Genomic DNA, 27873 nt, shown 5'->3' with positions numbered 1-27873 from the left:
AAGTCAGTGGTAGAGTCAATCTAAAAGCCCCTGCAGAAATAAAACTAAGTAGGGGGAAGTAATAAAAACAACACTGAGTTCTCATCAGAAGTGCTGGAAGCCAGAATACGGTGGAGTCGTGCATGCAGGCTGCCGAAAGAACTGTTTCTCCTGCAGGAGATCCTTCAGAATGGAAGAGAAAAGCAGATACTTAGCCAGCCTAGAGAATCCATCAGCAAATACGCATCACAAGAAATAGTAAGAATGTCTCAGGATGAAAATAAATGATAGCAAAATGAAGCCCAAATTTTTAAGAAGAAGAATACTGAAAAGAGTAAATACAAGAAAACGTTTTAGAATCTATCAATATATAGACATGTAAATATTTTTAGTTTGTTTTAAAAGTATTAACTTTAAAAATATGAACAGCTGAGGTGTTCGTAGCATGTGTAGGAATAACAGATGAGACAACAGGAAGTTGGGCCCCAGAAATGCACTGCTGCAAGAATCTTCATTTTCATAATGCATAACACTATGTGAAGATAGAATGCAATAAATCAGTAGGAATAACAGATAAGACAACAGGAAGTTGGGCCCCAGAAATGCACTGCTGCAAGAATCTTCATTTTCATAATGCATAACACTATGTGAAGATAGAATGCAATAAATCAGTAGGAATAACAGATGAGACAACAGGAAGTTGGGCCCCAGAAATGCACCGCTGCAAGAATCTTCATTTTCATAACGCATAACACTATGAAGATAGAATGCAATAAATCATGCAAAAAATACAGAGGGTAAAGTGAAATATCACAAATATTCTATTCATGAGAAAAGGAGGCAGGAAGGGAGGAACAAAGAACAAAAGGGACAAGTAAAGAACCAAAAGCAATCGCACCAATAAGGACGTGAAAAGTAAATGAACTGTGGATGACGTGATTGCTGAGGTCGGAATGTCTGTGTTCCCCTCCAAAACTTCTGTGTTGAACTATAATCCCTAATGCAGTAGTATAAGACATGAGGCCTTTAGAAGGTGATTAGATCATGAGGATGCAGCCCTCAGGAATGGGACTTCCGCCCTTATAAAAGAGGCCTAAAGAAACATGTTCATCCACTCTGCAGGTGCCTCGATCTGGGACTTGCTAGACTCCAGAGCCGTGAGCAGCCGTTACCTAGTCTAAGGTATTTTACAGCAGGGGGAGCAGACGTGCACAGAGGGACTGGTATCGCCAGACCCAGCCTCGTCCTGGTGCCTTCCCATGCACTGGAGAGGCAGGCACTGGCCACAGACCGTGTGAAGGACGGCATCCAGCTACTGGGTGATCCGGTGCAGCACAGGGAGGGCCGACCTCCCTGTCAGGCTTCTTTAAGGAAATCCTGGCTGGTGCCGAGTTTAGAAAGATGAGTTAGCGGTGCCGAGAGTGGGGAGGGAAGAGCGCTCTGGAAGCTGAGCTGAAGCCCCTGCAACTTCAGAGGGGTCAGGAAAGATGGGAAGAAGCCAGGGTGGCTAGAGAGGGAGGACGACAGAGGGCTGCACCAAGCACTGGTCCTTTTCCCAAGATCAGTGGGAAATTGTTGCAAGGCTTAAGGCAGGGACCTGTCATATTTAGCTACTGGTTTTGAAAAGATCACTGGGAGTACATCATTAAGGCTTCTCTAAGCCAGTAACATTTCCACAGCCCCCACATTTTAATGCAAATAGAAAAATTCTTTTGGAAATAGGAGTACAAAGAAGTAGTCAAATTTTGTGTCATTTTCCTTTCAATTTGAAGAGTGTCATTTGCCTGGAGACATACAACGCAAACTTTTTCTCATCTTCTCAGACTTACCTAGCGTACTACATAAGCCCAGTATCAGGTCTTTGGAGTTTGTTCATTCTTTCACACATTTCTACTTACTGTAGCCCTATGTGCAAGTGCTAGGTTGTGCTAACATTATGGTGTGTGAATTGCTGAATAGTAAAATCACCAGTCAGCTTAAATGCTAAAATTAGTGCTGTTTTGTGTTTTCTGTGCTGATATTTGGGGTATGAGTCTGTATATCTTCACCTGAGATTTAAATATAACTCATTTGTTCAATAAGCACTTAATACCTAATTGATATAATACTTTTATGTCAGTAAGAAAGTTATTTTTTGGTATATACATTTGTCCCTCAATGGGGGACAGGTTTCCAGACTCCCTATGGATACGTAAGTCTGCAGATGCTCAGGTCCCTGCTGGAAAATGGCGCAGCATTTGCATAGAACCCATGCACATCTTCCATGTACTTTAAATCATCTCTAATGACTTGTGATGCCGAATACGATGTAAATGCTGTGTAAATAGTTGTACTGTATCATTCAGGGAATTATGACAAAAAATCTGTGCCTATTCAGTACAGGTGCAGTTTTTTCAAATATTTGCGATTCAAGGTTGGTTGAATCTAAAGATGCGAAACTCATGGATATGGAAGGCTGACTGCTTAACATTTTTATTATATAACTGGATTTTAATGTGAATCCTTTTTTCTCGTTAGTATAACTTGGAATTTCAAAAATGCTTTATCTTTGTTTCTGAATGAGCTTTAGTTGGAATGGATAATGCTGTTTTTCTGTGGGTCCTTTTTTGCAAGTATTTGATCCTTAAATACTGAGGGGCATTCTTTTGCATTAGGGATCTCTGTATTTAAGGGAACGCTGGCTAGCATTCTTTGGCAATATGAAGATTTTGTTAAATACTCCCTCAATATGTATCTTGAAATTTCAGACTTTTTACCTCAGGGGTTTTATAATTTGGAAGCAGCTGTATCTTACCTCTTTATCTCCTTCACGTATTCTTTTCTATTAATGCTTAGACCTGCTTGGCTTCAGGCGCAGTGTTGCCTCCTCCACGTGGTACGAGATAGGAAACGAGGTACTAGCCATGTACATTTTTTTCCTGAGATACCACCTTGAGCCATTATAACAATTTCTGAACTAGGATAATTTAGAGAGAATGTTGACTTATTTTTGTTCCAGTTAATATTTAGGTTTCAAGGAATCATGAAGGAAAGAAATTATTTAAATCATTGCATTCAGCTCAAATATATTCAGTAAAGGTCCACTATGTGTTTGGAGCATACACACCTTTATTGGCAAGTTATTTTATTTATTCATGCCCTACTTCTCTTTTTTAAACATAAGAATGCTGAGAGAGAGCAGTAGCCATAATTACCCTAGTGAAGTAACAGAAGAGTGGAATCGTGATTTTCTTTTAAAATCTTGAACCGTTGCTTATTTTCATAGACTTGGCTCTGTTGTGAGTGGTGGCAGTTTTTCCATCTGGCTTTGTGACCAAATTTGAGCCTGAAGAAAACCACTTAACTCCCTTTCCACTGCTGCAGCTGCTGTCTCTAGTGTCTGCCTATTGCCATCATGGGGCTGTGGGTGGGTGCTGGGCCATACACACAAAGAACAGGTGTGCATCAGTCCAGGTGCCTGTGAAAAACCTACTCTTTGTACTTTTTGGGAATATTTGGGAAAGACAGCTAAGTGACATAAGGAAAAATACCTTGCATCCAAGGAGCTTGCCCAAGTTGCTTTCTGGAATTGTCCAGCAGCTGGGGTAGATGATTTAATGCGGGTAGCAGGCAGGGACCACAGCCATGGATGACGAGGAGGAGAAGAAAACAGAAGTTGGTGTCTCTGTTTGGGGAACAGCAACAGAGCACATTTGCTGGGGTGGAAACTCCTCCTGAGGCTGCTGAGCAGACTGTGAGAGAGCCCAGCGCTGGATTCTTTCAGGCTTCAGATGCACGTTGGCCTCTCCCTTTGCCTCATCGTGTAGGTGGATAGAGCTAGTGCCCTACTTGCAGGTGTAAAAGCTCACAGGCTCTCCTTTGTTCCTGGAATCAGAACCTTGGAACTACCTCAACAGATTTAGCGAATGAAACTTGCACTCCCGCGTCCCTCAGAAAGAAAGAGCGCCGTGAGTGAGACGGTGCAGTGCCACCATTTACCTTCTGTGTCCCTGCGCCGTGGTTAGTCACTTGCTACACCCTCTTCTGTTGCTCCGTGGATATGTTGACATCTTTAAAACATTTCTTTTAGCCTTGTACAGTGGTTAATTTTAATGATTTCCATATTTGATGTTGTTTTTGATCTTCTTTTCATTTTGTTTCCTGCTTTTCGCATTCTCCTCCCCACCCCTCCCCCTTCTCCATCCCATTTTTCACTGTCGGGTCGTGTGTGTCTGTGTGTGTTGTGTGTGTTGGTTTCTGTTGTCTGGTGTTCTCTCCTCTCTTCTCATCCTCACCCTTCTGCTGCTGTAGCCTCACAGGCTGTGGACCCTGGCCGAGCAGGTAGGGGACTTTCCTGTCCGTCACACCCGTGCCTCCCTGCCCAGCCCCGCTGCCTTGCCCGCATCCAGCCGTGGGACAGACTAGCAGTTGAGTGCAGAGATTGGCCAGGGGTCTGCGGGCTCTGTGATCATGGGTGCTGCCGGCCGGGCAGTGTCACGTTCAGGCCTCACGTGTAGCCGACGCTGTCTTCCCGGGGTGCGCGGTCAGTGGTTCCTTTGCCAGTTTGGTTCATCTCTGTTTTACTTAATTCTCCACCTGTTTTCCATTTACTTATTTTTAATTGACCCTCCACGGCTGTATTTTGCATTACTCACTGTGGGCTGGTTCTCCGCTCAGCGCTGGTCTGGGGGGCGGCTTTGCTGAGCAGCCGGGGGTAGAGCTGTCACTGGGAGCGTCCGCCGGGAGGCTGACTCGCATGTGCTGTTCTTTTTCCCTGTCTCAGTGGTGAGATACCAGGGCCCAGGGTTATTGAGTACTATGGTATGTTTTAATGACATTGTCTTTTTTTTTCTTATATATAAGCAATATAAGAAAATTTTGTGCCTTTAGTACAAAAATTGGAATTCTCTCCTGAAGAATTTTAGTGTAATTCTTCAAATGAATTCTGAAGGGCTCCCTTATTTTTTGGCAAATTTATTGTAGGTTTAGTCTTTTTCCAACCAAGGTATTGTACTGCCTTCTCCAAAAATGGATGTACAATTTTGGTTTGTAATGCAGCCTTCATGATACTGCTCTTCTGTGGACAGAGGACACTGGTCAGAAGTCAGCATGGTGTAATTTTTCTAGCAATTTATGGTGCCAAGAAAAGATTTCTGGACCCCTGTGTAAAATCAACAGCCCAGTGGAGTGGCTCAGACCACAAAGTCCTGCCCAGCTTACCAGGATAAAATGCCCCTTCTCTGACCTATGTCTTGGCCAGAGCCCAGCAGAGCCCGGAGGAGCAAGATGCTCCCGTCACCTCTTCCTCCCTGGCCTGTCCATCTACATCACGCATCTGCTTCACTGTCCTGGGCCCTCAAAATACACCTTTTGTTGTTAAAGGTGGATGCATGTAGTAAAAATTTATCTGCACAGATGCTTCATATCCTTCCAACCTGCTTTTGCAGCGCCGTCTTGGCAGTTTCAGCCTTCCTTTTTTTGGCACAGTGCGTGGCTTGTCTCCTTTCTTTCCTATTTTTATATATTGGCGGTCAAGCTGTGTGAATCCAGTGTTATCCTAATAAGATATTCCTTCTGGAATTTAGGTTATCAAACTGAAAGTTAGCAGGTGCCTTGGAGAGGTTGCTGGTCTAAGTGTTTTTAGTTTTATTTTTCACTTTAACATTTTACAAAAGAAATGTTTCCTAGCTAGTAGAAGCACAGACCCCAATCTCCTTCCGCGTAAACTTGAGTTAACCACTCTGTTGTTGCTTGCAGGGAACCTCAGGACCTGACCCAACCACTGTCTATGTGGACATGAGAGCCCTGAGACACGACAGGTACTGTATGCTTCTGGGTCTTTTTCTTTTTTTCCTTTTCTTGTTTTTTTCTGCGGCCTTGCATGCAGGTATCCATCTAGAAGAAGGGGTGCACATGATGTTTATCTGCCCAGAGTGTAACTGTCTCATGAGTGAAGTGGTGGAGTTAGGCATTGGCTTGAACTTTGCAATTGAAAACTCTGGCCAGGCGCGGTGGCTCATGCCTGTAATCCCAGGTATTTGGGAGGCTGAGGTAGGCGGATCACCTGAGGTCAGGAGTTCGAGACCAGCCTGGGCAACATAGCGAAACCCCGTCTCCACTAAAAATTACCCAGGTTTGGTGGCGGGCACTTGTAATCCCAGCTACTTGGGAGGCTGAGTCAGGAGAATTGCTTGAAACTGGGAGGCAGAAGTTACAGTGAGCTGAGATTGCACCTCTGCATTCCAGCCTGGGCGACAGAGTGAGACCCCGTCTCAAAAAAAAAAAGGAAAGAAACTCTGTTGCAGGACAGCAGTGGCAGGTGTGATAGCAGGAGTATGGCCAGAGCCACTTTATCTGACCGTCTCACCGGAAGGCAGGCACTTGGTTCTTTTCCTTCCTATTTTAGGCACCATTTTGCCCCCATCGTAGAATGTCAGCATCCTGCCCACATTTCTTAACATGAATGGAAATGTTTTGTAAAGGTGCTTGAAATAGGGGTTAGGGGTCAGGTTACCCTCTCTATGTGGCCTCCTAAGTGCCCCCTGAGAAGAAAAGTGGAGTCCTTCATGAGAGTGTGAGGACTCCAGAAGGCAGGGATGGGGTTGAGCAGGATGAGAAGCCCTTTAGAGAATCTCTGCCTGCCAAGGAGGACCCAGTAAGATGCCAGAGAGGAAGGAAAGAAGGAGTCATTTTTACTGCAGACTTTCCCCGTTCTGTGGAGGTGCCCGTTCATTGTTGTTTAGGTGAAGTGCGTGGGACATGGTGCCTTCCCTTATCGCCGTCAGCAGCCGCTCCGTGACCTGTTGCTGTGTGTGGCTGTGCCCCCCAGGGATGTCTGGCGTGCCTGGAGGCATTTTCGATCAGCACAAGTTGGGCAGTGGCTCAGCTGGCCTCTGGTGGGGGGAGGCCAGGGATGTCCCAACAGCCTGCATGGGACGGCCAGTGGCTGAGAGCTCACATGCCAGGGCCAGGAGCCATGCCCGCCCTGACGGTACACACTCGTAGATGCATGCCTGGCCCTGTGGCTCTTCCATCAGGCCCTCTGGTCGACAGAACCACTGGCTGCACAGTTACGAAATCACAGAAGAGTGGTGGCCACCTAGGAGCCCTCAGGAGGCCTTGCAGGCTGAGGGCCAAAGGCAACGCCTGCCCCCAAGGCCAGTAGCTGCCAGGGACAAACTTCAGGCTGGAACACTTAGAAAAATCAGAAATGTAGTTTTAGATTAGATAACTTGTTTCTGGGCATACAGTTTTCTAAATAATCACTTGTGGGCATTAAAACAAATCTACCTGACTCCCCATAAGAATTCTTTGGAAAATATCTCATAATTATATAACTTACTGAAGGAGTGAGCAGTAGCTCAGCAAATAACACATGTATGCAGTTCTGTCTGTGGCCTGGCCCTCAAAGCGTAACCTTTTCCCTGACTAGGGTGCTAGCTGCTTTGGAAAGCATCTGAAATGGAAGTGAGAGTACATAGGAACAGGAGCTCGAGGTGCAGTTCACTTCCCCACACACCACTGCGTGGCTCTGGTCGGCACCCACGCCGCTGACTCTCGCTGCTAGCTGGCCTAGGCTCTCACCCTTGAGCAATGCCATGGGGAGCTCCTGGGATGCCAGACATCTTCACCAGACTCAGACCCGATCCCCGTCCTCAGCATTTTACATACAAAGAAGGAAAGCAAAGTCTGGCTCTACGTCGCAGAGTGACTTCCTTTCACCGGGCCCCGCCCAGGCACCCCCGAACCCTCCCTGCTGCCCTCCAGGTGGACCGTGTGCTGCGCTTCCTCCCATGCCTGCGGGAGGGACATGGCTTCTGGGGCTGCTCTCACTCTTCTCATTCCTTTCCATTTTTTTTCTCCACGATGTTCTCTCTTTGATCTTTCTAATCAGGTCTGTCTGTGGTCCCCTCCATCTGTCTGGGCCCCTTCTCCCTTACTCCCACTGCAGAGAATCTCAGCAGCGTCCCAGCCTTGCTCTCCGATGCCCTCACCACCCACTCACAGTCTGCAGCCCCCAGCCCATCTCCAAGGAGTCTGGCCCCAGGGCCTTTTCTCCAGTCCTCCAAGCTCAGCCCCAAAGCCCTCTCCTTCCTTAAACCTCCTTTAAATATTCCCAGGTAAAAATGTCATCCAGCTTTAATCTCCAGCATCACTTTCGAACTTTACCAGCATGTAACATGCCTGATGCTGCAGCCACTGTCAGGGGGGCTCTGGGTCACACAGGTCAGAAGTCAGTTCCTCTGGGATGAGGTATTACGCTCTGTAACCTCAGTTGCCCTCTTGCCTTAGTCCGTTTCCATTTCTATAAAGGAACACCTGAGGCTGGGTGATGTATAAAGAAAAGTGTATTTGGCACACAGTTCTGCAGGCTGTACAGGAAGTGTGGTGCCTGCATCTGCCTCTGGTCAGGCTTCAGGGAGCTTCACTCATGGTGGAGGGAAAGGGGAGCCGCAAGTGCAGGGATCACGTGGTGGGAGGAGGGGACAGACCGGTTTTAGCCACCGGCTCTCTCGGGAGCTGGTAGAGCAAGAACCTGCTCACCCCCAGGGAGGGCCTGCATCTATCATGAGGGATCTGCCTGCATGACTCCGACTTCTCCATCAGGCCTCACCTCCAACCCTGGGAATCACATTTCAGCAGGAGCTCTGGGGGTGCTCAGAACAGGTGCAGTAAAACCAGTCTTCCCAGGCACCTGTGAGGACAGAGTAAAGGAATGCTGTAAAGAGCCGGACTGGGGCAGATGCTGTCACTATGAACTCCGGCAGCTGGATGGTGACAGAGGACTCACCTCTTCTGATCCACCGGCCCAGGGCTGCTGACCACAGAGGGTGAGAAAGTCGACGGTCCAAGGCCAGCAGTTGGGAGGCAATGAAATGAGAGCCACTAAAAGCATTGATCCTATTTCTTTCTTGTTACTCTTCCTATAACAATGGGATGGTGGTTTTCTCACTTGATCTGCATTAGGGTCTGTCACAGGATTAATTACTCTTCCTGCTGCTTTAATGGCACACTCACTTGCGAGCTCCAAGGCACCTGCCCAATTATCGTCTAATTACTCTGGAGAAGGTTAGCTTATTGGTATGCACATGCAGTTTCCTTGAGAGAGAATATGAATGTGCACATGCACAAGAAAGATGGCCTACAGAGGAAGACCACCATTGTGAAAGTCAGTTGTTGAACAGGTGTATTAGCCATTACTGCTTGGTTTTCTGCCCCTGTTTCTGATGTCCTTTTTATTCTTGGAGCCATGGTGGGTGGGACCTGCCTGCATCTGTGACAGGTCACCATGGAGAACATTTCTGCATCACAGAGTGAGGAGAACACACTCTCCCTGCTTCTGGAACAGATTACAGTCCCACATGTGCAGGAAGGAAATGATGAAATTGTGTTGAGACTATTTGTAAGTGACTGTTCATTTTTAAAATATTTGTTACAATGTAATTCATTTAAAATGAATTCATAAGTCTCAATGACTTCCAATTTGGTCTTTCCATGAACACTTGAGTTTTTCAGACTTTAGATAGAAAAAAAAAATTATATATATATATATATATATATATATATATATATTTGTCTGCATTTGAAGATGGGGTTTTAAGGCTGGGAACGGGTTCACACCAGTAATCCCAGTGCTTTGGGAGGCCGAGGCAGGAGAATCACTGGAGCCCAAGAATTTTGAGGGCAGCCTGGGCAACAAAGCAAGACTCCATCTCTACAACAATTTTTAAAAATGAGCTAGGTGTGATGGCATGTGCCTATAGTCCTAGCTACTCAAAAAGCTGAGGTGGGAGGACTGCTTGAGCCTAAGAGTTAGAGGCTATAGTGAGCCATGATCACACTGCTGCACTCCAGCCTGGGCAATGGAGCAAGACCTTGTCTCAAAAGAAAAAGAAACAGTTTCAGCAATTTTTTAGATCTTAAGAACATTACATTGGTGTAAAGTCCTAGAATGAAAACTTTCTTAGCTTCCTCAGGGCTTGCAACCTGAAGTCATAACTAAAGGGTATTACCAGAAAAGCGTAGATATTAAATTAATTCCTACTCATTGGTTAGCCCAAGTATCAAGATACTGAGAGCAGGGGCCCAGAATAAAAGTACATCAATAAACTTGAGACTTAGCAGCAGAATGGAGGGAGTGAAGATAGAGACAAAGACAAACAGCTTAACAGGAGCCTTTCACCCGATCAGGTCCTCGTGTGTGTGTCTCAGTGCATGTGTGAGTGTGCTGTGCATACATGCAGGTGCATGTTGCAAGTGTGTGAATAGTGTCTGCACATGTGAATATGAGTTTGTACATGTGCGAGCTTGCCCGTGTCATGTGTTGCGCGGGTGTGATGTGGGTACAAGTATAAGTGCATATATGCATGAGAGTATGAGTTTGTGCAAGTGTGTTGTGTATATATGCTGTTGTGTGTTACAAGTGTGCATGTGTGTGCAATACGGCATGTTTCAACTGCACCTGCATGTGCACGAGTGTAGTGTGTGCTGCAAGTATAGACATGTGCATATGTGTGTCATGAGTGTTGCAAGTATGTTGCAGTTGTGTGACTGTTTCAAATGTGTACACATTTATGGCTTTGCACGTGTTGTGTGTGTGCATACAAATATGCAGCATATATTTGTGCACACGAGTACATACAAGTATGAGTATGCACGTGTGTGTTGCATGGGTGGGTGCCTGTATGTGGTACAAGTATATGAGGGTTTGCAAGAATGCAAGTGCACTCCCATGTGCATGTGTGTGCAAGTGTGAGTTTGCATGTGTGAGTGTAGTGTACTGTTTTTATGTGTGTGCAAGTATGTTACATGTGTACATGTGTGCATGCAGATGAGTTTGTGCTAGTGTATGGGCTATGTATTGTGTGTGTTGCATGTGTGCGCATGTGCGCGCATGTGCACATGTACACTGAGTCTTAGTATTGCCTTGTATTTTGTATGTGGAGTTGTGTTACAAGTATGCACACGTGCATGTATGTGGAAGTGTGTGTGTGCATTCGTGGGCATACATGTGTACATGAGATGGATTTGCTGGGAGGGGGCCAGAGTTCTCCAGCTGGTCTTTAGTCCATTCATCATGGCCTGTGGTCTTAGCAGACTGAGAGCTGGGCTGTCTGTGGAGCTCATGTCCCTTTACTGAATTAGTCATGTGCTGCATAGTGCCGTTTCTGTCAATGACAGACCACAGTGGTCCCCAAGACAGTGTCCCCTAGATGACAGTGGTTCCGTAAGACTGTAATGAAGCTGAAACATTCCTGTGAAATGGAGTTTATTGATGTTGTGGCCATCATGATGCAATGCATTATGTGTTTGTGGCAATGCTAGTGTAAACCTGTGCTGCCAGTTGTATAAACGTATAGCATGTAGGATCATACACAGTACATGCATAATACTGGACTGTGATAATAGACACTTATGTAGCCGGTTTATGTACTTACCTTTAATGTCATTATCTTAGAGTACATTCTCTATACTTAACAATAAAAAAGTTAACTGTAAGGCAGCCTCAGCAAGTCCTTCAGGAGGAATCCAGCAGAAAGCATATGGTTCCCACAGGAGATGACGGCTCTGTGCATGTCATTGCCCTAAAGACCTTCCAGTTGGACAAGATGTGGAGGTGGAAGGCAGTGATTTCAGTGATCCTGACCCCGTGGAGGCCCAGATTAATGTGTGTCTGTGTATTAGTTTATAACAAAAAAAAAAGTTTAAAAAGTAAAAAACTTTCGGCCGGGCGTGGCGGCTCATGCCTATAATCCCAGCGCTTTGGGAGGCCGAGGCAGGCGGATCACCTGAGGTCGGGAGTTCGAGACCAGCCTGACCAACATGGAGAAACCCCATCTCTACTAAAAATACAAAATTAGCCAGGCATGGTGGCACATGCCTGTAATCCCAGCTACTAGGGAGGCTGAGGCAGGAGAATTGCTTGAACCTGGGAAGCAGAGGTTGCAGTGAGCCGAGATCGCGCCACTGCACTCCAGCCTGGGCAGCAAGAGCAAAACTCCGTCTCAAAAAAAAAAAAAAAAAAAGTAAAAAACTTTTAATAGAAAATTTGATATAAGGATAAATTATTTTTGTACAGCTGTACAATATGTTTTAATCTGTTTTTATAAGTGAGTCAAAAAGCTTTAAGGAATTTACAACATAGAAAGTTACAGTAAATGTAGGTTAATTTATTTAACAAACGAATTTTCTTACAGATTTAGTGTAGCTTACGAGTACAGTGTTTATGAATCTACAGCCACGTGCAGTGATGTCTTAGCTCACGAGTGCAGTGTTGATGAATCTACAGCCTCATGCGGTGATGTCTTAGCTCGCGAGTAGTTTTTACGAAGTCTACAGCTGAATGAGGGTGATGTCTTAGCTTTCGAGTACAGTGTTTAAGAATCTACAGCCATGTATGGTGATGTCTTGGCTCACGAGTACAGTGTTTATGAAGTCTACAGCTGCGTGAGGTGATGTCTTAGCTTACAAGTACGGTGTTTACAAATCTACAGCTACGTGCGGTGATGTCTTAGCTTACAAGTACGGTGTTGAGGAATCTACAGACACGTGCGGTGTTGTCTTACCTCACGAGTATGGTGTTTACGAATCTACAGCCGTGTGAGGTGATGTCTTAGCTTACAAGTACAGTGTTTACAAAGTCTACAGCCACATGTGGTGATGTCGTAGCCCTTTGTGTGCACTTACCACTCACTCACGCAGAGCAGCTTACAGTCCTAAAAGCTCTGTTTATGGGTAAGTTCCCTATATGGGTGCACCATTTTTTATCTTTTTACAGCATGTTTTACTGTGCCTTTTCTATGTTTAGACACACAAATACTGTTGTATTACAATTGTATATAGTCACATGTTGTCCAGGTGTGTAGCCCGGGAGCACTTGGCCGTACCATACAGCACAGGAGCATAGGAGGCTACGCCATCCCAGTGTGTGTAGGTCTACTCTGTGGTGTTTGCATGATGACACAATGGACTGACAGCTCATTTCTCAGGATGTCTCCTTGTCGTTAAGTGACATGACTACTTTTTACCTCCGGCTTCTCAGTGTTTCACATGATCCTCAGGTGACTGTCCCAGCAGTGTACCCAGGAGCCTCACCCTCAATCCCCCGTCCCTTGGGTACCACAGCTGAGCCTCAGGGTGGTTTGGCTGGCTGCAATGAATTTAACAGGTGCTTGGATTAAGCTCAGGACCCATTGTCTGGCCTCAGATCTATCACTTTCTGGCCATGTGATCCTGCACACGTTGCCTTCTTGTATTTTACTTTCTCTGCCTGTGAAATGGCAGAAGCAGTGCCACTCCTAGAGTCATTAGGAGGATTCCTGGTATGCGTCAGGTGCTTGGGACAATGCTGGCCAGCTGTAAGTCTCAGTACAATTATCTGATATAGTTAGTTATACCTTTACATGGATATACAATTATGTGTATGTACTCATGCAAATGCCTTTTTTCTTATTAGTTTATAGTTTTTCGTTTATTTCTGCTCTGGCTGTCTTCAGGCATGAACCCAACTTGAGATGATCATCGGGCAAGGGACAGTAGGGCTTTCAGAATTCCTTAAATAGAACTTGCAGTCTACTTGAAAACAGATGACAAACCAGTGGGAAAACCGAATGAAAAATAAAAATTCACATTCATACCATGTCACTTGTGGTATTTGGACACAATCTCCTGCGAGGCTTTGCCATCCTCCTGGTGCCTGGTTTGCACTGCTCCCGCTTCTCTTGCTCCCCACTCTCCAAAAATCCTCTGGCCGGATGTGTGTGGAAGGAGAGCAGTCATGGAGCACCGTGGTCACCCCGCAAGCGGGCGAGGACGCGGTTCCTAAAGGCGGGCACCCAGGTCCTGCCCCTCCGAGGTGTGTTTTCAGGAGATGGAAGAGGCAGGCTTGTTGCCATATTTTTGTCTCTCCTTTTTTAGAATTACCATCCATATGCCAGAGAGATTGTGTCCATGTTTAAACTCAATATTTTTAGTCTTTACATCCCATTCTCTAATTTCTTCTTTCATTTTGCCATGTCAGTGTAACGTTAAACCTTTCAGGGCCTCAGTTTATCTCCTAAATGAGGCAAGTTAGCGGCGAATGAGCAGTTCCCACCCACTGTGACCCGCTGCAGCTGCCTTTTCACCTGACCCCCTCCACCTTCCCCAGACCCCAGCCCTCTACCTTCCGCTTAAGGCCCTTGGGCTGACCAACATCCCCTACCTCTGACATCACCAGCGTTTCCTTGTCTCCGAAGTCGTCTCTCTGCATGTAAACATGACGTGATAAATGCTGTCTAAAAACAAAAACCCTCCTTTGACCCTTTTCAACTGCGGCCACTCCACGGCCCTCTCTCCTGACAACACCTCAGAGGGTCTGGGTTCATCTCCTGCTGGCTCATGAGAGACAGAGCCCCATGTCCCCACGGTTCCCTGGTGGCACCCGGCAAGGCCACCTACGACCCCACCCTCAGTGCTGGTGGATGCTGCTGAGCCTGCCCTCCTGCTGGAAACTTGCTCTTTGGCTTTAGGGACTACACACTGATAGTTCTTTTGTTGAAATAAACAGAAAAGCTTATTTTTCTGTTTAATAAGCAAAAGATGTCTTTTATGATTTAATGAAAAGATGCTTTTCAAGTCCTTTCTGTGGAGAAGGAGTTGCCCGGCTGCTCAGGGTGAGTTCCGGTTTCTCCACACACTCAGGGCCGCTCCTGGTTCCGGTTTCTCCACACGCTCAGGGCCGCGCCTGGTTCCGGTTTCTCCACACACTCAGGGCCGCGCCTAGGTTCCGGTTTCTCCACACGCTCAGGACTGTGCTTGGATTCCGGCTTCTCCACACGCTCAGGGCCGCTCCTGGATTCCGGCTTCTCCACGCGCTCAGGGCCGCTCCTGGATTCCGGCTTCTCCACGCGCTCAGGGCCGCTCCTGGTTTCCGGCTTCTCCACGCGCTCAGGGCCGCTCCTGGTTTCGATTTCTCCACACGCTCAGGGCCGTTCCTGGTTTCCGGCTTCTCCACGCGCTCAGGGCCGCTCCTGGTTTCGATTTCTCCACGCGCTCAGGACCGTGCCTGGTTTCCGGTTTCTCCACACACTCAGGGCCGTGCCTGGGTTCCGGTTTCTCCACACGCTCAGGACTGTGCTTGGTTTCCGGTTTCTCCACACGCTCAGGACTGTGCCTGGATTCCGGTTTCTCCACACGCTCAGGGCCGCTCCTGGTTCCGGTTTCTCCACACGCTCAGGGCCGTGCCCGGGTTCCGGCTTCTCCACACGCTCAGGGCCGTGCCCGGGTTCCGGCTTCTGCACACGCTCAGGGCCGTGCCCGGGTTCCGGCTTCTGCACACGCTCAGGGCCGTGCCCGGGTTCCGGCTTCTCCACACGCTCAGGGCCGTGCCCGGGTTCCGGCTTCTCCACACGCTCAGGGCCGTGCCCGGGTTCCGGCTTCTCCACACGCTCAGGGCCGCTCCTGGTTCCGGTTTCTCCACACGCTCAGGGCCGTGCCCGGGTTCCGGTTCCGGTTTCTCCACACGCTCAGGGCCGTGCCCGGGTTCCGGTTTCTCCACACGCTCAGGGCGGTGCCCGGGTTCCGGTTTCTCCACACACTGAGGGCCGTGCCTGGTTTCTGGTTTCTCCACACACTCAGGGCTGCTCCTGGTTCCAGTTTCTCCACACACTCAGGTCTGTGCCTGGTTTCCAGTTTCTTCATACACTCAGGGCTGCTCCTGGTTCTGGTTTCTCCACACACTCAATATTGTCCTAATTAAATGTCTACTCTCCATCCCTCTTTCCTCGGCTCCTGGTACCCACCATTCTACTTTGTCTATGAATTTGACTATTCTGGGTAGGTACCTCATATAAGTTGAGTCCTGTGGTATTTGTCTTTTCGTGACTGGCTGATGTTACCTAGCATAATGTCCTCAAGGTTGATCGATGTTGTAGCATGTGTCAAAATCTTCCTTTTTAAGATTGAATAATATTTCCTTGTACGTATACACCACACTTGGCTCATCCATTGTCTGCTGATGTTCACTTGGGTTGCTTCCACCTTTGGGCTGCTGCGACTGATGCTGTTGTGAACATGGATTTACAGATATTGTTCAAGACCTGGTTTCAGTTCTTCTGGGTATATACTCAGAATTGGAATTGCTGAACCATACAGTGGTTCTATTTTTAATTTCTGAAGGAATTGCGATACTGTTTTCCACAGCCGCTGCGTTGTTTTACCTTCCCGCCAGTAGTGCACGTGGGTCTGGTTTCTCCATGTGCTCACCAAGTAGGTGTTTTCTATTTTTTTGAGAGTAGCCATCCTAATGGGTGTGAGATGGTATCTCGTTGTGGCTTTGGTGTGCGTTTTCCTAGTGATGGTCTCGTCGAACATCATCTCATGCTCACTGGCTATTTGTATACCTTCTTTAGAGAAATATCTATTTAAGTTTTTCCAGACTTTGTAACTGGAGTGGTTTTTTTTTGTTTGTATGTTTTTTGGGGGGGGGCTATTGAATTCTAAGAGTTCCTTACATATTCTGGATATTAGCCCCTTAACAGATACGTGATTTGCAAATCTTGCTTCCATTTCCTGGGTTGCGTTTTCACTCTGCTGATTCTGTTGATTGTGTCTTTTGATGAACAGAAGCTTTTAATTTTGATGTCCAGTTTATCCTCTTTGTTTTCTGCATGTACGTTTGGTGTGGTAACCAAGAAATAAATGACACATCCAACACATGACTGTTGCTTTAACAGTCTACAGTTTTGTTTCTTACATTTATGTCATTGATCCACTTTGAATTAAATAATTTTAAATATTTTTTAAAGGCAGAGACAGTATTTTTCAAAAATGTCAATGTCATAAAGATAAAAAAGACTTTGGAAATCTTCCCAATTAAGGCAAGCTAAAGAAATGACAACAAAATACAAAGCCTGATGCTAGGGTGAGCCCTACACTCAAGGCAGAGCTATAGGGACATTACTGGAGTAATGGGAAGAATTGGAAGAGAGGCTATAGATTAAATATTGGATCAATATTAAAATTACTGAAACTGATAACTGTTCCGTGAGTAAGATAATATCCCTATTCTCAGGAAATCCACACTTAAATACTTAGGAGTAAAGGGGACTTGATGTATTTAACTTACCCTCAAATGGTTCAGAAAAAAGTGTGTGTGCACATTGTGTAAGATGGGGTGGGCAGTGCAAATTATAAAGCAGATGGAACATAATATTAACAAGCAATGAACCTGGGTGTTACAAGTGTTCTTTATACTGTTTTCATTCTTGCAAGTTTACTATAATTTTGAAACTAGTTTGAAAAAATTTTTATACATGCTCACAAACATACCAAATGTAGAATTATTTTTCAAGTCTTTCTAGTCTTACTCAAAAAGGGAAAGTTGGTGCACATTAGTCAAGACTTCATGGTGGAAAGTGACGGAAACCAAGTTGGACCATTTCAGCAAGCGAAGATTGAAGTAGGAGAGAGGTGCCTGAGGAACTGGAGGGTTGGGTGGAGGTGCAGTCCAGTGACAGGGAGGGTCTGGAAGCAAAGCCCAGAAGACACTCAGGAGTCCCCTTGTCACCTTGCTTCTCTGCCCTGTGCACACTTCTGTGCAGAGGGATCAGCTCTCTGTGCTCATTCCACCTGGGAGAATGCTGCAGCCCCATGGTCATTAGACCTCCTCTGTCAGATGGCTGCCCATCACAAGCTACTGGGCCTGGGTCATGGGCTTGGTCACCCAGAGGCAGGAGGCTGTGCCCTCCATGAGGCCAGCAGTCTCGCATCTCAAAAGCCAAGAGAGCACACACCCTCTCCTCTCCGGCATGGGCTGAGCAGAGCGATGTCTCCAGAGAGGGCATGTGGAAGGGACGGGGAAAACCTGCAAACGTGACCCAGCTAAGTGCGAGGTCACCATCAGTGATGAGCAGGGGGGCTTTGATGTGATGCCATGGGAAGGGTGTTCATCTCTGAGGCCTTTCTCCAAAACACCTGTGATCCGTGTCTGCCCATGAACAGTGTTAGACGAGTCCCAACCAAAGGGCAGCCTACAAAACACCTCACCAGTCCCCTCAAAACCATCAAGGTCAGCAAAACAGGGACATTTCTGAGAGACTGTCACAGCCCATGGGAACTCAGGGAGACATGACGGCCAATTGTCATGTGGAATCCTGGGTAGGATCCTGGGACAGGAAGGGGATATTAGGGGGAAATGAGGAAGCCTGTGTAAAGGATAGATTTAAATCATCTCAGTGTTGGCTCACTAATTCTAACTAATGTCGGATATGTGCGCATTCTGAGACTGGGGTGTATTGGAGGGCAATGTGGGAGCTCTACCGTCTGCTCAATTTTTCTTAAATCTGAAACTCCTAAAAAGTGTATTTTTAACTTTTTTTTAAATTAACACATAATTGTACAACTCATAGGGTATATAGTGATGTTTCAATACATATAACATGTAGTTAGCAGATTGGGATATTAGATCAGGAGCGTGCATCATTTCTTTGGAAATGTTTGGTATCTTCCTCCTAGCTATTTGAATGATAAATTACTGTTAGTTATAGTCATCCTGCAGTGGTACAGAACACTGGAATGTATTCTTCCCATCCAGCTGTGATTTTGTTTCCTTTAACAAATCTCTCCCCATCCCTCCCTTCCCAGCCTCTAGTATGCCCTGTTCTACTTTGTATTTCTATGAAATCATCTTTATATAGCTTCCACATATGAGTGAGAACGTGTAGTATTTAACTTTCTATTCCTGGCTTATTTCACTTTATTTAATGTCCTCCCCTTCCGTCTATCTTGCTGCAGATGACAGGATTTCATTCTCTGTTATGGCTGAATCCTGTTCAGTGTTACATACCACATCTTCCATATCCATTCATCTGCTGTTGGACTCCTGGGTGGATTCATATCTTGGCTATTGTGAATCGGGCTGCAGTAAACGGAGGAGTGCAAATGTGTCTCCAGTACACTGATGATTTCATTTCCTTTGGATAAGTTCCCAGTAGTGGGATTGTTGGATCATATGGTAGTTCTATTCGTAGTTTGGTGTATGTGTGTGTATGTGGTGGGGTAGGGGGGTGGGGGTTTGTTTTGTTTTGTTTTTGAGACAGTCTCACTCTGTCACCCAGGCTGGAGTGCAGTGGCACGATCTCACCTCACTGCCACCTTCGCCTCCCCGGTTCAAGTGATTCTCTTGCCTCAGCCTCCTGAGTAGCTGGGACTACAGGCACGTGCCACTACACCCAGCTAATTTTTTTTTATTATTATACTTTAAGTTCTTGGGTACATGTGCACAACATGCACGTTTGTTACATATGTATACATGTGCCATGTTGGTGTGCTGCACCTATTAACTCGTCATTTACATTAGGTATATCTCCTAATGCTCTCCCTCCCCCCTCCCCCTACCCCATGACAGGCCCCGGTGTGTGATGTTCCCCTTCCTGTGTCCAAGTGTTCTCATTGTTCAATTCCCACCTATAAGTGAGAACATGTGGTGTTTGGTTTTCTGTCCTTGTGATAGTTTGCTGAGAGTGATGGTTTCCAGTTTCATCCATGTCCCTACGAAGGACATGAACTCATCCTTTTTTATGGCTGCATAGTATTCCATGGTGTATATGTGCCACATTTTCTTAATCCAGTCTATCATTGATGGGCATTTGGGTTGGTTCCAAGTCTTTGCTATTGTGAATAGTGCCACAGTGAGCATACGTGTTCATGTGTCTTTATAGCAGCATGATTTATAATCATTTGGGTATATACTCAGTAATGGGATGGCTGTGTCAAATGGTATTTCTAGTTCTAGCTCCTTGAGGAATTGCTACACTGTCTTTCACAATGGTTGAACTAGTTTACAGTCCCACCAACAGTGTAAAAGTGTTCCTGTTTCTCCACATCCTCTCCATCACCTGTTGTTTCCTGACTTTTTAATGATCGCCATTCTAACTGGTGTGAGATGGTATCTTATTGTGGTTTTGATTTGCATTTCTCTGATTACACCTTATACAAAAATTACTTCAAGATGGATTAAAGACTTAAATGTTAGACCTAAAACCATAAAAACCCTAGAAGGAAACCTAGGCAATATCATTCAGGACCTAGGCATGGGCAAGGACTTCATGTCTAAAACACCAAAAGCAATGGCAACAAAAGCCAAAATTGGCAAATGGGATCTAATTAAACTAAAGAGCTTCTGCACAGCAAAAGACACTACCGTCAGAGTGAACAGGCAACCTACAGAATGGGAGAAAATTTTTGCAATCTACCCATCTGACAAAGGGCTAATATCCAGAATCTACAAAGAACTTAAACAAATTTACGAGAAAAAATCAAACAACCCCATCAAAAAGTGGATGAAAGATATGAACAGACACTTCTCAAGACATTTATGCAGCCAACAGACACATGAAAAAATGCTTATCATCACGCCTAGCTAATTTTTATGTTTTTTTAGTAGAGATGGGGTTTCACCATATAGGCCAGGCTGGTCTCGAACTCCTGACCTTGTGGATCAGCCCACCTCGGCCTCCCAAGGGTATGTGTGTTTTAAGGAGCCTTCATACTGCTCTCCATGATGGCTGTATTAGTTTACATTCCTACCGACGGTGTGTAAGAGTCCCCTTCTCTCTGTATCCTCACCAGCATTTGATATTTTTTGTTTTTTTAATAATAGCCATCTTTTTTTTTTTTGAGACAGAGTCTTGGTCTTTCACCCAGGCCAGACTGCAGTGGCCCTATCTCGGCTCACTGCAAGCTCCTCCTCCCAGGTTCATGCCATTCTCCTGCCTCAGCCTCCTGAGTAGCTGGGATTACAGGTGCCCGCCACCACGCCCGGCTAATTTTTTGTATTTTTAGTAGAGACGGGGTTTCACTGTGTTAGCCAGGATGGTCTCAATCTCCTGACCTCATGATTTGCTTGCCTCGGCCTGCCAAAGTGCTGGGATTACAGGCGTGAGCCACTGCGCCTGGCTGATAATAGCCATCTTAACTGGAGTGAGATGATATCTCATTGTGGTTTTGACTTCTACCTCCCTAGTAACAATAAGTATAAGCAGCTGAGCGGTCCTTGCTGCTGCTCTGCCTGTGGAGTAGCCAATCTTTTATTTCTTTACTTTCCTAATAAACTTGCTTTCACTTAAAAAAAAAAAAAAAAAAAAAAGACTTCCACTTCTCTGATGATTTGTGATGTTGAGCATTTTTCATGTATTTTCTGGCCATTTATGTCTTTTGAGAAATGTCTGTTTGGATCATTTGCCCATTTTTTAATCAGTTTTTTTTTGTTTGTTTGTTTTTTGGGTTTTTCTTTGCTGTTGAGATGTTTGAGTTCCTTATATATCCTGAATATTAATCCCCTGTCTGGTGAGTAGCTTGCAAATGTATTCTTTTATTCTGTAGGTTGTTTTTTCACTTTGTTTCCTTTGCTGTGCAGAAGCTTGTAAGTTATATGTAATCCTATTTGCTTATTTTTGCTTTCGTGGCCTGTGCTTTTGAGGTCTTATTCAGTAAGTATTTTTTTAAAAACCAAGGAGTTCCCAAAAATAAAAAGTTTTTTTTAATTCGATGCAAATGAATGTCATGAAAACTTTATGAATGGACATAAATTGATAAACAATTTATCCCACTCTTTGCCACAGAAACGTTAATGCATTTTTTTTCTTTTTCTTCTCTTTTTTTTTTCTTTTTCTTTTCTTCTCTTTTTTTTTTTTTTTTAAGACAGGGTATCACTCTGTCACCCAGGCTGGAGTGCAGTGGCATGATCCCAGCTCACTGTGACCTCTGCCTCACAAACTCAGTCGATCCTCCCACATAGTTGGGACTGGGACTACAGGTGCACACCACCACACCTTGCTCATTTTTGCATTTTTTGTAGGGAAGGGTTTTGCCACATTGCCTAGCTGGTCTCAAACTCCTGGGCTCAAGTGATCCTCCTGCCTCAGCCTCCCAAAGTGCTAAGGTTACATGCGTGAGCCATTGCACCCAGCATATTGATGCACCCAGCGTATTGATGCATGTGACTAGGGTCTTAGGTAGCAGGGGTCTGTGCTCAGGATTAGCAGTCAGAAATCGAGCACTTCTGAAACTTTGGAACCCTTCTGGCCTTGGAAGAAGATGGAAGAGGGCAGTTTGGGCTGCAAGGTCGGCTCAGTCCACACCTCCAAATGGTGTCTTTTTATGGGAAGAAAACACAGAGCTCTCTTCCACCTGAGGGAGAGAAAAGGGAAAAGGATGGATAGAAGAGTTTGGATTGGAGAGGGTTAAGTTTATAATTTTATAAATGAAAAAAGTACACAAACTGTGCTTTGGTACTTCATTTGTGCAATGTGGTTAGGTTAGATGAAAACATTCCTCTGTTTTCTCTTGTTGCTCATTTTTAGGGTGATTGGTATCTGTTTCTGGACTTCCATGATCCAGATCTTCTTGCCCTTAGCCTTTTGTGGTGGCCACCATGGGCCGTCTCATGCAGTCGTCTGTAGCTTTTGTTAGGGCTTGAGTCCCGGGAAGACCTCCTGTAGAAATAATAGTGCATTTGTTTTTGGTTTTGTTTGTGGTTTTGGATGTGTGAACATGATGTCTCTTATTTTTAAGCACTGTTGTTCCTTGTGATTTTAATGCTCTTATGTGCTTCACTGGTTGCAAAGTAAATGGCAAGATATTAAAATCCCAACTTTGACAGTAACACTTGCCTCATCCTCTGTGTACCTTAGCTGCTAGGAAGCTGCAGACTAGACTCAGTCACAGCATCTCTGCTAATTAACCTAAAGTTTTTGAATATTTAATTTCCCCTCTATCTTTGGGGATTTTTAAAAGGTTATTGTTCAGATGGTCTTATTATATTGGGTATTTTAAATGCTTCAAATTAATTTTGGAAGAAGATGTAGTTTAAAATATTAAGTAAAAGTTTTGGTTGTTTTTTCAGTGGCACATTCATAAATGCCATCCTCAAACGGTGAGCGTGGCTGTGTTGCAGCTCAGCTTTCCATGACCGGGTTACCCTGTGTCATGTTTGCTCCCCTTGAAATGCCACAGAGTTGGCACTGAGGGACAGCACCAGCTCCATCTGCATCTGGTCTGTCACGCCAGTTTTTGAGATTGAAGGTGCAGAGGATGCTGGACCCTTCAGGTCATGAGTGACCATCAGGCCAGTGCTGAGCAGTGGTATGGCCGGGCAGGGTGGGCTCCCAGTGGGTGCTCTGCTGACATCTGCATCAGGTGTCCCACCGCAGGGCACTGGTCAGGGGCTCCGGCTGCACTGGTCTGAAGCAGTCGTCTTTCTGGCGGGGGCAGTGCTGCTGTATGCCGGAGCACTTCTGTTGGGGTAGAGAATGCTATTTGTTTCTTAGTTGTTTTGACGTCTCCAGAGCTGGAGTGCTGATGGATGCTCTGCCAGCCAGAGGGTGCTGCCGGCGGGGGTGGTCCTGGGCAGAGGGCAGCTGCGCTCATCCCCCTTTGCATGGCTCAGACAAGGCTCCTTGCCCCTGGGTGAGAATCTCAGTTGGAGGAATAAAGAATCCCTTCTGTAGCTTTGTGGGGAAGGATTAGTGAGAAGTTCAACCATGGCTCTCTTTAGACAAATGATGAAAAACCTGGTTATCTCAGCAGCACCTTCCCACCTGTTCCCAGGAGGCCAGGCGTGTGATGCCAGGAGGCACGAATGAAGAATGAAGACCTCACAGACCTCTTGTGACAGCCGTGCATTCATTCCCCACTCGGTTGCACGGCACCATCAGGGCTTCAGCCTTCCGAGATGTCGCTTCTAGCAAAACAGGTTGCTAAGTTTGAGTCCATTTGAGGGCAGTTCAAGGACAGGGCAGGTTCGAGGCTAGTAGCAAGTTCCCTCATGTCAACTCTCTATCTCTGCTTTTCTAGCAAAAGTCTGAACTTCAAGTCACCTTGACAGCGTAGGATGAAAAGAGTTTATTCCCCACAAGTCCAAGATTTATACTGGAGTCAAGAAGAAATAAGGGGTGAGACAGAAGCCAGGTTGGAAGAGTTTATTCAGACACACAGTTAAATTGTAACCTTGATGTGCACTGTTTAAAACTGATTTTCACGTAGGGAAGAGTGTCAGCAGTAATGGTTCGTGGAGCCAATTTGGGCAGCAGTAATGCACGTTGGAGGCAGCAAGAAAAGTGGCACAAAGTTCCGGATCTGGAGCTGACAGGTTTCCTCAGCCCTGAGTTGTCTAAAGCTGACTTTGCAGCGTGACCTGAGCTGTAGGTGCTCTCACAGAAGGTGAGCTCTGCTGGACACCAGCCTCAGCACCATGGCTCTTGGAAGATGAGAGTCTTCTTACAGCATCACTTGGTCCTTTTGGTGGCTCAGTCACACTTCCCGCAGGAGAGGGCCAGCCTGGCTGAGCCTGTATTTCTTCCTCCCTCATGGAGTCCTCCTGCTCCGCTCTGGCTCCCGGAGTCCACAGACCTCTGCATCTCCCTCCAGCAGCCCACCTCTCGTGTGCCAGGCAACGCCTTGGTTTTAACCTTACAACCTGGTTCTAACCGAGAAGTGTTAATAACCACAGCTACTTATAACTCACGCACCACAAGCACTTCAGATTCATAGCTCATTTAATTTGCCCACACCTGGAGATGTCTGCATATGATCCCCAGTTTGAGAAAGTCGGCAACGAGCAGCACAGTTTGACCTGGGTCTTAACTCAGCCCACTCTGTAACTGTGGAGAACACTACTTTTGAGAACAACCAAGATCCCCTGGTTTCATTTCTATGAGTTCTTTGCACGTGGAGGGAATCAGCCCTCTGATGTGTATGTTACAAGTATATCTCCTAGTTCTTTAGGAAGACATCTCTTCTGCCCTTAGATAAGGGGTAGCTTTTTCCCTCTCTTGGCTGTGTGAATATTGTTCCCCTTGGTGTAGAAGAAGGAATTCCTGTGTGGCATTTGCTAGCAGGATATTTAGCTTTTTCATCCAGCACCGACCTGAGTGATTTAGCACCCTGTGCCTGTTTTCATACGAAACACACCTTTTTCACATGAACCAGAGAGGGAATTCTTGATGATCTTCCATGTTTTCAACATTTCAGACAAGGTTCTCAGCTGAGATTCCGTCTTGCTTCCCTTCCTGGGGCTGAGGGTCCATATGGGGGCAGAGGCTGGAGAGAGTGAAGGACACACGGCTGGAGGGTGAGGCACTGGCCATCACACACCTGCCCGGAGCCTCACCTGTCTTGTTTTCCTCCACACCCCCTTAGTGGCTGGGCACAGGCCAAGGTAAAAACCCACAGGGATGGAGATAAGGAAGATCTGGGAATGCTGCACAGCCTGGGCCCTGCCTGGCAGAGGCCTGGGGCATTTGCCCATCACTTTTATAACTCCAGAGCCTTGTTTCCTGAGTGACCCCCTTACCCTGCCTGAAGTCATCCCTGTAGCAACAGCTCCCAGAGCTGCCGGGTGCATCTGACTCCGGCCAGCGACAGGATCTCAAACGTCCTGAAGTAGAGATGACTGAGGATTGGGCGCAGAAATGGAGATGGTGTGTCCTAAACAGCCTTCGGTTTTGGCTGAGTTTCACTCCCTGGCTGGTCACCTGGCCTTTGTAGGATGCTGAGGTGGGGGCCTCTGACCCCCCTCTCGTTCTTTCCCTCTCCTCACCATCTCCAGGTGCCCCTTTCTCGCCGCTGCCCTGGCCAGCGTGGCCTGGCTTCTCTACTGCTGTCTTCACCTGGGGCAGATGAACCCATGGTTCGCCGGCTTTTGACTCCACTTGGCCGCTCAGATCAGGGCACATCTGCGGGCCTCCTGGCACAGAGGAAGGAGTCGGCATCATTGTCCTGGCATGGCCACATCCTGCCGACATCCCAAGTATGTGCATGCTGCCTCTGGCTGTGAGCTTCTCCATGGTCAGTATCCAGAGGAGAGCACGTTTGTGTTGCCCCACAAATTCTAGGTATTCTCATGGCAAGTCCTGAATTAGCATAATGCTACCTGGCTCCCAAAAGTTCTTTAGTTTCTTGCAATTCTGTGTTAAAACAGCCAGTTAAGGCATTTTTGGAGGTTAGCGTCATCAAGCCTATTGGCGTGTTCTGTAAGAGCTTGAATCATGTGAGCTGTTTGGCAGCTCTCGTCAGCTGTTGGCATCAAGATTTCCCTTTAATACAGACACCACAGAGTTAATGGTTATCATCTGATCTGAAATGGCTCCAGTAAGTCCTTCTCCCTCATCAGACTCCTGCTGAGGCACACAGGCACCCTCCCCAGTGTCTCCTCTCTGTTCTCCTGCAGAGGAGAAAGTGCTGCCAGCCTTCCCTGTTTCCGCCACAGATGATCCTCCCTGACACAGGCTGCTTCTGTCTGCAGCAACCGGAGAAGGCACACCAGGCTTGGGGGGGAGGAATTGTCCTGTGGCTTCAGTCACTGAACAGCCAGAGGAGATGGTGCCCCTGGTTGCAGACAGCCCTAGGTCTGGCAGGAGCAGTGCAGCCAGTCAAGGCCCTGTCAAGCCCTTCGCGCTGCTTCCTGGTTTATTGACACCACATGTCTGGCACGTGGAGGACGTCAGGCCGGTGCCATCTTCCACACTGCTGGGTGCCTCCCCCTGTGGCGGCAGAAAGACCCCCATTCCCAGAGGGGTGTGCACCCTCCATGGCCTCCCTCATGTCATGCAGAGGGCTGTGCTGGACTGGTCCCTCAGGGCCCCGAGACACTCAGCCTTCTTTCTTGGTACTCTCCTGCCCCTTCCCTATCCTTCATCCTCCTTCTTCGGTACATCTGTCAGTTACAGAGGAAGACTGCTGTGTCGAGTGCCTAAGAGTGGGTCCCTGGTGTATTTCAAATCTCAGTGAGGGCTGGGCATGGTGGCTATGTCTGTAATCTCGGCACTTTCGGAGTCTGAGACAGGAGGATCACCTGAGACCAGGAGCTTGAGACCAGCCTGAGCAACATAGTGGGATCTCCTCTCTACAGAAACGTAAAAGTTAGCCAGATGTGGTAGTACACACCTGTAGCCCCAGCAACTCAGGAGGCTGACGTGGGAGGATTGCTTGAGGCCAGGCAGTCAAGACTGCGATGAGCCATGATTGTGCCACTGTACTCCAGCTTGAGTGACAGAGCGAGACCCTGTCTCTTTAAAAAAACAAACAACACATCAGTGGGGGATGGTAGGAAGGGTGTCTCAGGAGCCCACAGGCCCCCTGCCCGCAGCCTGTCCCCAGGTGGGAGGCATGTCCTCCTGTGATTCGCTGTCTTCAAGCCTTCAAGCACTTTCTCCTTTGCTTTATTTTGTTTAAATAAAAATTGCCCCTTAGGTGAATGAAGAGTGTCATGGTCCACTAGGCACCTGGTAAAAATGCAAAACCAGTAGTGAAGGCCTCAAAGAAATAATGCATCTGGGAGGACCGTTAGTGAAGCTCTGGTTGTGGCCCGCTACGATGTCCTTGGCAGTTCTTAAGATTAAATTATCATTACGTATTCTTTGAAGTAAAAGAGTTTCTTTCCTGAGTACCTTTGCCATCAGGGCCTGGCAGTTCTCTCTGCTCCTGTGGCTGCGATGCACGTGCTGTCTTGGGAGGGCTCTCAGCCGCTGCACACCTGGCCCTGCCTTCCACCTGCAGGACAGCCGTTGGTGCTTGAGGACCAGGCGACACGGTCGTGGGTGATCCGCAGCTCTTTCAAGGATACTCTGTAATCCGTGTTATTTTCCTTTTCTGAAAATGCTAAGTGGACTCATGGTTACTTTCAGCTCAGAGTCATTTTTCCAGGTATTTTGCAGGTTTGAGAAATGTGGCTTCATCTGCCTTCTCGGTGGCCCTCCCTTCGGGTTCAGTTTCCTCTGTTGCTGGGCTGCTCTTTCTGCAGCTTGTGTCTTTGCCATTGGATGATGCTCAGAATCAACTTTCCCAGACAGCTGCTGGGCTCGTGACCTCGTGTGAATTGGTAAAGGGGAAAACTGGACAGCAAACACATCTAGGAATATTTTCTCTTTCTGTTTG

At 46.6% G+C, this 27873-nt stretch overlaps 1 protein-coding gene and 1 long non-coding RNA gene across 7 annotated transcripts in view; both read left to right on the top strand.

Annotated features, from left to right (window-relative positions):
• The window catches only part of DIP2C (disco interacting protein 2 homolog C), a 405817-nt gene that overhangs the window by 364074 nt on the left and 13870 nt on the right, over window positions 1–27873 (top strand). For 3 of the 6 annotated variants that reach the window (XM_054437227.2, XM_054437225.2, XM_063669489.1), the window contains 2 exons: window positions 4270–4299; window positions 5716–5777. In XM_054437227.2, coding sequence (XP_054293202.1) covers window positions 4270–4299; window positions 5716–5777 — 92 coding nt within the window. Of the gene's footprint in view, window positions 1–4269; window positions 4300–5715; window positions 5778–20383; window positions 21286–27873 lie in introns of all 6 variants that reach the window. The other 3 variants (XM_054437226.2, XM_054437228.2, XR_010127367.1) reach the window with 2 other exon arrangements.
• LOC134740134 (uncharacterized) lies at window positions 23363–27867 on the top strand. Its single transcript, XR_010127369.1, has 3 exons — window positions 23363–23692; window positions 23794–23891; window positions 23983–27867. It is a non-coding gene; the product is annotated as an uncharacterized LOC134740134 (long non-coding RNA).

Source organism: Pongo pygmaeus, chromosome 8 (assembly GCF_028885625.2).
Source record: "Pongo pygmaeus isolate AG05252 chromosome 8, NHGRI_mPonPyg2-v2.0_pri, whole genome shotgun sequence".
Classification (NCBI taxonomy): Eukaryota; Metazoa; Chordata; class Mammalia; order Primates; family Hominidae; genus Pongo; species Pongo pygmaeus.
This window is presented reverse-complemented; position numbering and strand designations above follow the sequence as displayed.